At 42.9% G+C, this 11,260-nt stretch overlaps 1 protein-coding gene across 1 annotated transcript; it reads right to left on the reverse strand.

The window, feature by feature from the left end:
• Window positions 1-220: 220 nt before the first annotated feature.
• On the reverse strand, window positions 221-11,252 carry OIP5 (Opa interacting protein 5). The gene is made up of 5 exons (XM_081954143.1): window positions 10,805-11,252; window positions 7,200-7,266; window positions 5,479-5,598; window positions 3,689-3,770; window positions 221-666 (listed from the first exon to the last, which is right to left on the reverse strand). The coding sequence occupies exons 1-5, from the start codon at window positions 11,076-11,078 to the stop codon at window positions 523-525; spliced, it is 687 nt and encodes a 228-aa protein (XP_081810269.1). The 5' UTR covers window positions 11,079-11,252; the 3' UTR covers window positions 221-522.
• Window positions 11,253-11,260: the final 8 nt, after the last annotated feature.

The raw sequence follows: 11,260 nt of genomic DNA on the forward strand, positions 1-11,260 counted from the left end.
ATTAGTGACTTTGTAATGGTTTCCCCCAAATTAAAAAGTGTTATTTCCTCAAAAATCGTTACTTTTGGTAGTTTGATAATTAAAATGTTTCTGGTAAAATGTTAATCTAGTATTTAAAATGTTTCACTTTTTGATCAATTTTAATGTTACTGACCACAATTTATGGCTGAGTCCTGAGAACGTATCTTTATGAAATGTAAAAAAACAAGATAACTTAAAGGAATGTACAAAGTAAATGTTTATTTATTTCAGCTAGACTATCCAGTTTCCAATGCAATCTTAGGGCAGTTATACAATGTTTAAAGATTTTTGTTAAGAGTAAATAGAAATATTTACATGTAGGAGTTAAATGATTTGGGATAACTGTTCATGCACAAACACGATAGGCCCTTGAGCGTGCTAGAAAAGGAAACAATTTTGTATTACCAATTTGCCATTCTAAAGCCATATTAATTTAAATTTTCAGTTACAAAAACACAAGTTATTGTAAAACTATTAGTTGAGATAGGCAACTCTAAAAAGTTAACTGTTCAGCTTTCTATTTGTGTATCCATATGGTCTTCCTTTACAGCTCTCCTCATATGTAATCCTTTGTTGATTGAATTCTTCTAGTTTCTTAATTAGCAATTCCATGCGCATATGAACTTGTACAAGATTCTCTTTTAACTATAAACAAAGAACTAAGTGTAAAAAGAATATAGTACAGAATATCAAGCAATTTGACTTTTTACAAATACTTCTAAAATGACCAATGTTATGTTGTAACTTAAAAATATTCATATAAGCAATACTGCAGAAATGGAATTTTTTTCTTTTAATACCTTAGGTATTCAACCGCATAATATAGCAATATGAGAATGTTAGTGTCAAATACTAATTTGTTAAACTGAAGCACAGCTGAGCAACATCTGAGAGGAATGCAATTCAGTCATCTACTTTTCTAGGGTCACTCACTGAAGTAATGTTACTAGAACAGTGATGGTGAACCTTTTTTGGCTCGCATGCCACAAGTGGGAGCGCAGGGGGGTCGAGTGCGGGCGTGCCACACCCATAATGCAATGCGCGACCCCCCAGTGCACATGCGCGCACAACGCGCGACCCCCCATTTTTACATGGTTTTTTTGCCCTCCCCAGGCTCCTATAAAGCCCCTGGAGCCTGGGGAGGGCAAAAAGAGCCTCCCCCGACCACCTGGAGGCCCTCCGGAGGCTTCAGGGACTGTCCGGAGGCTTCCCTGAAGCCTTCGGAGCGCTTAAAACCACCCTCCGAGCAAACCGGAAGTGACTTCCGGGTTGCTCGGAGGGTGGTTTTAAGCGCTCCAAAGGCATCAGGGAAGCCTCGGACGGTCCCTGAAGCCTTCGGAGCGCTTAAAACCACCCTCCAAGCAAACCGGAAGTGACTTCCGGGTTGCTCGGAGGGTGGTTTTAAGCGCTCCGAAGGCATCGGGGAAGCCTCGGATGGTCCCTGAAGCCTTCGGAGCGCTTAAAACCACCCTCCGAGCAAACCGGAAGTCATCAGGGAAGCCTCGGGCTGTCCCTGAAGCCTTCGGAACACTTAAAACGACCCTCTGAGCAACCCGGAAGTCACTTCCGGTTTGCTCGGAGGGTGGTTTTAAGCGCTCCGAAGGCTTCAGGGACGGTCCCTGAAGCCTCTGGGGGGGGGGCGGGGGAGTCTCTTCGCCCTCCCCAGGCTCCTATAAAGCCTCTGGAGCCTGGGGAAGGCGAAAAATAGCTTTTAAAAAGGTGAACTCAGCTGGCCAGCGCCTCGCGTGCCCTGACAAATGGCTACGCGTGCCACTTGTGGTACGCGTGCCATAGGTTCGCCATCACGGTACTAGAACATTGGGAAAGGAAGTGAGAGTTCTTCATTCTTCCTTCCATCCTTAAATCATTGGAACCAGTCTTTAATTTGGGGTGGGAGACAATAAACTCTGCTCCCATTAGGTAAAAAATTTGCCATAGCACTTCAACTGATAGAACATAAATGGGCCCCATAGGCTTTCCAATCCTGAACTAACATTATGATTCATACCGTGTTTCCCCGAAAATACGCCAGGGGCTTATTTTCTTTTGCCCCACGAAATATGCCCTTGGGTTTATTATCAGGGAGGGCTTATTGTTTTGGGGCTGCCGGGCGGCTGCTCCCTTGTGAACTGGCTCCCGAAGAGCCGGGCACAGCCTCAGGGTCGAATGGCTGTGTTGCGCTGTCGCAGCAGCAACGCAGCAGCCATGAGGTGACCAAGCTTATGAGCAGCCGCCCGGCAACCCCCCTTTCCAGCCGGGTACAGCGCCGCTGACCGACCTAGCAGTACCTGGACGGCACCAAGCAACGCGAGCGCCTGTTCGCCGCCCTCCGCCTCCCGCGGCTCGGTGCCTTCGGAATGCCCCTAGGTGAGTGAATGGGGCTCTGCATGGCTGGAGAGGGGAGTTTTGCAGCGGCTTTTCCTCTCCCCGCTCGTGCGAAGGGCATCTGCGCTGCTGGCGCCGTCCGCTGCTTGGGTTTTTTTTTCAAAGCACGGAGGATGGATGCCGCTCTGGAAGTACGCTCTATGGTTGTACAATCTGCAACCCACAACCATAGAGCGTACTTCCAGAGCGGCATCCATCCTCCGTGCTTTGAAAAAAAAACCCAAGCAGCGGACGGCGCCAGCAGCGCAGATGCCCTTCGCACGAGCGGGGAGAGGAAAAGCCGCTGCAAAACTCCCCTCTCCAGCCATGCAGAGCCCCATTCACTCACCTAGGGGCATTCCGAAGGCACCGAGCCGCGGGAGGCGGAGGGCGGCGAACAGGCGCTCGCGTTGCTTGGTGCCGTCCAGGTACTGCTAGGTCGGTCAGCGGCGCTGTACCCGGCTGGAAAGGGGGGTTGCTGGGCGGCTGCTCATAAGCTTGGTCACCTCATGGCTGCTGCGTTGCTGCTGCGACAGCGCAACACAGCCATTCGACCCTGAGGCTGTGCCCGGCTCTTCGGGAGCCAGTTCACAAGGGAGCAGCTGCCCAGCAACCCCCCCCCTCTTCAGCTGGGCACAGCGCCGCTGACTGACCTAGCGGTACCCCGAAAGCACCAACGCAAGCGCCTTTGCCCCCACCTCATTCCCGTGGCTTGGTGCCTTCGGGATACCGCTAGGTCGGCGAGCGGTGCTCTGCCTGGTCGGAGGGGGGGGGATTGTCCAGAGGGTTTATTTTCGAGGGTGGGCTTATATTTTTGCGCACGCGAAAAATGCCGCAAGGGTTTAGTTTCAGGACAGGTTGTATTTTCGGGGAAACACGGTATTATAGTTATACAAGAATCTTTCATTTTGATAGTGGACATTGCATGGAAAGGTAAATAGTTATATATTAGAATTTGCCATGAAGTCACAATTAGCTAGTTAAGCCTGGTCTGTTCCAATATGATCCATGCCATTTGCGATCCATTATAGCATAATCTTTTTCCACCTTATTTTTTTAATGCTGATATATCTACGCATAAAACAATTTCTGGTCTATTATTGCTTGTGGCAAAACCCAAAGAAACTAAATAGAGGACAGAGTGCCTTGTATGTTTTCTACTATAATCTTTTTTCATTCCTTATAGTATAAATATAAATATAAATCATATAAATATAAAGCATAGTATAAATATAAATTAAATAAATACAAATAAATTCCAATTTCTACAGATTTTAAAAAACTAAAGCCAGAAAACTCTTACTTTCGCTACATGTTCCTTTATGCTCACAACAGGACAGGTTACTTTTGAGGCTTCTACTGTAGCGGTAGTTTGTAGCAAGTAACTAAAACCAATGTTAAAAATATTTTAATATTGACTCATTAAAAAGAAAATAAACAGTTTACAGTGCTTAACCATTAAGTTCAAAAGAAATCCAGTTATTTATTAGGAGCTTCATGTCGGCACGAACCAAGTGAAGCCAACTCTGACCTCAATTTGCGCCTTGGCTCTGACCCTGCTTCCTCTTCCCCCCAAGAAGTGTCATCGGTCACATTCCCAATGAAGCAATTTCACGGGTTGTAGAAGTCCCTCCCTCCAGCCACTGTGGGTCCCCCTGGAGATGACCTTGACGATGCCGCTGGAAGGTGCTTTGTTTTGACTGAAATGCAAGATCCTCGATGCAGCTGTGAGGCTCGGTTTTTCCATACCCCTGCCTATGGCAACTCGAGAGCAGGTCAAAAATGCTTTGCAAGTTGACAGTAAATCCATTTAATCTACCATCAGCAATCTATAATTGACAGCCATTTCTATTTACTATCCTGGAAATTTACCTGTGCTGTTTTATCATGTTATTTATGCTATGGAATTTTTATTATTAGTCTTTCTGCCTGGAAAAGCAATTTACTATTAAACAATGAGGTATAAATTTAGAAATAAAAAGTTTAGTGGAGTATGAAGAATAATAAATGTTTGCCAGTAATATCTGGTAGAAGAGATGGGGAAATGGTTATAGTAAAGAACCGTGGAAAGAAAGAAGGGAAAATTGCATCTTGACCCTGTGGTCAAAAGTCCAGCTTGGCCACGCCCACCCATGGCCCCATATTACCACAACCCCAGCCCTTCGAGGTCAAACACAACCCTGATGCGGCCCTCAATGAAATCAAGTTTGACACCTCTGATGTAAGGTATCCAGTGATGGTTTAAACTACACAGTACAGGAGCAGAACTTTAAGAGAATTCTGGACCACTGGTTCCCCACAGGGGGGCAATTTGATTTTTAATGGGGGCAATTTGAATTTGAATGTTGTTAGTGACCTTTTAGGCTTCCTCCGTGTGAGTAGAGTTAACTTTTTGAGTAAAGTAAGAATTATATGTCACGGGGGGGGGGGGGCTGTCATCAGGATTTTAGAGATGCTTAGGTGGGGCATGCCCAAAAAACGGTTAGGAACCACTGTTCTATCTAGACAAATGTCTAGCACTGCAGGCTGGTGCCTCTGTCTCTCCTGCAGCCATATGGCCAGAGCAGAACCAGAGCAGAAGTATATCCATAACTGACTAAAGTAACCCAGGTCTATTCATATTAGCAACCATGTTATCAATGAAGTATGCTACATAGGTTCTATTGGAAAATCTGAATCTGGTGCAAAATATAACTTTAAAATTTGAACAGCTAAAGACAATTCTTATATAAGTCTGTTTGGGGTTGGATATGAGATGAGGACAACTTTCTAAGCACATGACATCAAAAAATTATGACCAGCTAAGGAGGAACTCTTGGTGAGATGAACGTTGAAAAAAATATATTTTGGTACAGAATAACTAAATATTTTGATATAACAGCCAAAGACTGCATATACATGATACTAACAGCCAAACAAGCAAGACGGTGGCCTTTTTGAAATACATCAGATCTTAAGCATTCTAGATGCTTTTTATTAAAGACTTCAATTCTGTACCTAAACTTGACCATATTTTATATCAGTCAGCAGGTTACCCTTTACATTAATACATATATACCAACATAATTCAATATGCATTTGAAGAACACTAACCATGTGATTTTGTCCTTAAAAAGACAGAAGAGGCCTCGCAGGTAAGCCAGTGACTTTGAACTATAGAGGATAAAGCCCATGTCTAGTTGACAGGACTGACAACGCAATGTGTTGTAGGTGCTGGAAGAAAAAGAAAACATAAAATCAGTTAAACATTCCAGATTATCAGATTATGTTCCATAAATCTTTACAGTCTGTGTATCTTGAGCCTCATGGGTAATTAGCTCTTGATTCTGCACTTGTAAATGAATTTGCAATCATCGAACATTAATCAGTATTTTTATTCATTTGGGACTTTTATTTTTTTATATTACTCTCTTGTTTTTTACAGCTGATGTATAAACATATTGGGCTTTTCCTGCCAAATCCATGAGTATGGGTTGATGCCCATGAGTTCATTCCAGGCACTGACCAAGACCTCTACTGAACTGCCCATCATATTATTGGCGAAAAACCGATTTCCATGAGGAACCCAACAGAAATAGTAAACAGTTCAAGAATTATAGACACATGCTAAACTCACCTAACTTTAGAACACTAAGCCTATGTTTATAAGGAGCTGACACTTGGCAAGTGCTTCAGAAAGCAGTGATGCGGGCCACTGTCTCTTGCAACTATAGTGACCATGGAGGGCACATCTCAACACCAGAGCAGAGGGAGAATGTCCATCGCTGATTAATGTAAACCAGATTATTTGTTTATTTATTTATAAAATTTATCAGTGGCCCGCCCATCTTACCTCAAGGTAACTGAGCGACTTACAATCATTACAAAATTAAAAAGAGATATGAACTAAAAACACAAGTTAATATAAAATTCAGAACATTGCAATCCAATTAAAAGATGGAGGGAGGAATTGGTTGTTAATCGATCAACCACCTCCACAGTGATACTCAGCCTCTGGGGCCCTAAGTTAACTGGCAGAGCAAGGTTTTTAGGTTCTTTCAGAGGGCCAGGGCCCACCTCATACCAGGGGCAAGATGTTCCACAGAGCAGGTGAAATGGCAGAGGTGGCCATTTTCCTGGATCCCTCCTGCTGAAATAATCAAGCTGACTGGCACGAACGGGGCAGGTCCATCCCTTTGATATGAGATGGTCCCTCAAATAACCTGGACCCATGCCATGAAGGTGCAACACCTTGAATTACACTCGGAAGCAGACTGGCAGCCAATGCAGCTCATGGAGCAGTGGTGTTATATTAAGAATATTAGCAACCATATTGTCAGTAAAGGATGCTAGGTAAGATCTATTTGGCAAGAATTTATGTCTGAATATGTAAAATATGACTTTAAAAGTGGAATAGATGAAAACAATGTTCATACATGGCCGTTTTTGGCTGGATATGAGACAGACAATTTCATGAAGACATGATATAAAAAAATGGTTACCAGGTAAGGATGAACTGTAGGGGAGATGAACATTCAAAAAATGAATAATATTAGCAATCACACTGTCAATCAAATATGTTACATAAGATCTATGGCAAAAACTTTATATGCAAAGTCCGATAGAGCATTGGAAATTTAAGCATGTTATTTTAAATATGATAAAAGTAGAAAATTTCTCGAGTAAAGGCAAAAATGATTTCTCTTGGCATATTTTGGAGTGTTTGGTTAAAAAAAAATGCATGCATTTTAAGGTTACATTGTTGTCTTACAGGCATTCAAAATACTTAACTAAATCACAAATAAACACTGGAAAGTTTTCAAAAAGATACCCACCAACCAATGAGGTCTCCTTCAACACAGACCATCAAATTGTCTTCCACAACAACATTGTTTGTGACCTCTGTAGAAAATAAGGGCAGCAATGGAATATCAGCAATACAAACATTTTTTTTTGTCTTAGTGTTTCCCACAAGTGGAGAATCCACTTTGGGGGATCAATTGACCAACCTTATGTCTTGCTATTAGCAATAAAAAGGTTTCCAAAACTTTTACTTCTTAGTTTAGGCAACTATATTTTTTTGATTTTGCAAAAAAATACCAAAACAAAATCCAATCAAACAAAACAGCCCACAATCTTTCTAGCCTCTTGTGTTGCAAGAAAAGAGACAGCTATTGGTAGATGACACATACACCACATGACCTTTGGATGTCATACACTGTCCCTATACCTGAATAAACTTTCCCTTCCAAATGTATTAAAAGGCCTTTATCTCAATTAAAAAACGAAGTAAGAGTAACCAGGACAAGAAAAGATTAAAAGCCTAAAAGCCCCAATCTGCAATTCCTATTATGCAAATAGCTTGCTCTTATTACAGTAATTTACATGGTACTTGTACATCAGACACCACATGGGTTCCAAGGTTTTTCCACATCTGGTCCTGGATGAGGAAACATTGCCTCAAGGCTGACTTGAGGGAATCAAATTGAGGGGCTCCTCTTGTACTCTTTACAGTAGCTTCTCCTAGAATAGCAAGTGATAGCTGTGGTTAAGAGGGCCTTTGCACACCTTCGGGTTGTGCATCATCATGTGCTCATTCCTGAACTGGGAGGCTCTGCTCATGGTCATTCATGTTCTCATGACCTCCCTTTGGTTTATTGCAGTACATTCTATACGGAGCTGCCCCTAAATAACATTAAAAAACATCAGCTGGTACAGAATGCAGCTGCACAAGTTGTAAATAATGGCAGCTATTTGGCATAACAATATTGCTTTATGAGCTGCATTGGTTGCCAGTGGGTGTCTGGGTACTATTCAAGATGATAGAATCATACAGCTAGAAGGGACTTTAGAGGTCTTCTAGTCCAACTCCCTGCCAGGGCAGGAGGCCTTATACCATCCTGGACAAATGGTTCTCCAATCTTTTCTTGAAAACCTCCAGCAATGAGGCACCCATAGTTCCGGGAAGCAAGCTGTTCCATTGATTAATCATTTTCACTGTCAGGAAATTCCTTATTTCCAGGTAGGATCTCTCTGATGAGCTTTTAACCTTTGCTTCTTGTCCTGCCCTCAGGTGCTATGAAGAATAAGTTGACCCCCTCCTCTGTGACAACCCTTCAAGTATTCAAGTGAAGACTGCTGCAAGGTTTCCATTAAGCCTTTGCTTTGTTAGGCTAAACATATCTAGTTCTCTTACCTATTCATGGCATGATTTAGCTCCAAACACTTATCTTTGTTGCCCTTCTCTCTACTCTTTCTAGGCCTGCAACATTTTTTTAGTATCCTAAAGAGAGGGCAGTAGCCCTCTCACAGGCACAACAGTTGACCCAGGTATTGTCTATCCTGTGCACCTGGTTTTTCCTAAGTTTTTCCTACCTTGCTTTTTTCACTACTGAAATGCATTATGTTGGATAGGGCCCAATACACAAATCTGTCAAGATCCTTCCAAACCTCGATCTATCTTCCAAAGTGTTAGCCATTCCCCCCAGCCTAGTGACATCCACGATTTGATGAGCACTCTTTCAATTCCCTCATCTAGGTCTTTTATGAAGCTATTAAACAGCACTGAGGCCAAGACAGAGGTACCCCACTGCATGTTTCTCTCCATGTAGATGTAAGTCCATTGAGGACTACACACTGAGTGTGGCTGCTCAGCCAACTGCAACTTCATCTGGTGGTGATACTGTCTATCCCACATTCTATCTTACCAAGTAGGCTGTGCTCCTCTTTATCAAATACTTTACTGAAGTCTAAGTATACTATATCGATAGTATTTCCTTGGTCCACTAATTTAGTCACTTTATCAAAGAAGGCAATAAGGTTTATTTGGTGTGACCTGTTTTTAACAAACCCATGCTGACATCTGGTAATGACCTTGTTCATTTCTAAGGTGCTCACAAATCTGTTTGATTATCTTTTCCAGGATTTCCCAGGTATTGATAGCAAGCCGATTGGTCTGTAGCTTTCTGGAGCCTCTTTTTCTCCCTTTTTGAAAATTGACCACAACTCTTTTCCAGTCCTCTGGTAGTTCCCCTGGACTCCGAAAGATTTTGTTCAGTGGTTCAGAGATCTCATCTACCAGAGATGGCTGTCACCTTTAAAGCCCTTCATGCCTTGGGACTAGGCTACCTGTGGGATTATTTTCTCCCAGTTGTATCTACCTATTCAATCCAGTCCATCTATACATTTGGTCCAGCAGGGTGAACATGCTCCAGATTCTGTCCGTCAAATAATGTCAGCTGGTGGGAAATAAGAGGTATAACTTTTCTCTGGTAATACCTGTCCTCTGTAACATACTTCTTCCTGGGATTCAGATGGCCTGAACCTACTGGCTTACTGACCTTGAAACCTGCCTTGAGCCTGAGGTCCTGAGTGTTTGGAGGGCCCCCTTTTCTTGTTATGTTGATACCTATGGATTATCCTATCTTGGGGTGCTACCATTTCTTTTTAATTATTTTTATATTGTGTTTCAATGGTTAAGTATTTTGATGATTGTTCATTGGCCACTCAGAAATCAGCAGCTATACAAACTGAATAAATAAATGTATAATGGATCATGTATCAAGCTAAAATCAAAGTATCAAAATATATGAACCAAATACTAAGTTGTAATAACCAGTGCAGTTACACATTACCCAACTAATCTCTCTGAATTATTGTAAGGATATCCTTTAGAACAAGCATTTGTATGAAATAAAATATGCATGCCTATCTAAGGAGAAAGATTCGATTTAGAATCTTTTGTTTGGGATGCTCTAAATTTAAATTCTAAATAATTAAAGTAGGGTAGGCAAGACTGTCGCTTATCCATCAAATGTTCAAAATACAAGTATTTGTATTTACTCCCTATAATTTATGGGAGTTCTATTATCACATTAAGGGCCTATTGTTTTGATCCGAAGGATACAATCAGTCTCATTATTGTGACACAAGAAGTTACACAATTGAAATTCCACTATTCCTGTCATTTACAATGACGGTGAAATGGTCAAGTAACTAAACAAGCACTTTGGAATGCCTTTATCAGCCGCTTATTTGGCTACGAGTATGCCACACATCAGTTCACATTACTGAACATAATCATAACAAGTTTCTGAGAAAATCGGTTTCAAGGCTCAGTCATTAATGGCACTTAGCCAAATTCTACAGGTGCAAAAGTGACGAACAAATCACTATGCTAATTAGAAGAAAACGCGTCTAAATCAAGTACGATGTTTTGCTCTTACACACACACCCTTCCACTTTCTGGGCCGTTTCACACTTAACAAACACAACGCGTGTATGTCCTAGCCAGCGAGAGCCCCATAGGCATCCTTGTAGCAGATCGATTCGCATTTTCCTGCCTAAATTTCGGTGCCCCTCGAAACTTCGCCGATTGCACCGCCTGGCAGTTCGACTTTAGTGTGTTTATTCTGCGTGGCAAAACACCCGATCAACTCACTGAAACAAACAAAAAGGCGGAGCTTCTCCTCCTGCGCGCACAAGTGAAGCGAGTCTCCTAATATGACCCGGCAGCGCCGGCACTGATAGACCACGCATTCCTCCAGCCTGAGTCCCCGAGCGCCCGGGACTCGCTCCCCGCGGCTCTCCCTCTTCGGTGCGCTTCGCTGGGCTTGGCAACCGGGCCGCGTCACGGGTTCTGTCCGCTCTACCGTGATTGTGCCGCCCACCTGGGGCTCCTCAAACAGAAGCCGCAGTTTCTTCCGTATGGACATCACGGCCTCCCGCCAACGATTCAAACATAGCTCCCGCCTTCTTATTGCGCTGATTGGCACCCCTTTGAGCTCGTGTGGAGTGGTTAGCAAGGACCGCTGCCCCCCTCCTCTCCTCGCTCATTGGAGAAGACGCTTGTTCGTCTTTCGCTTTTACCTAATCGAGTTGCGAGAATTCGAGCACT

Source organism: Natrix helvetica, assembly GCF_964273705.1.
Source record: "Natrix helvetica genome assembly, chromosome: 1".
Lineage (NCBI taxonomy): Eukaryota > Metazoa > Chordata > Lepidosauria > Squamata > Natricidae > Natrix > Natrix helvetica.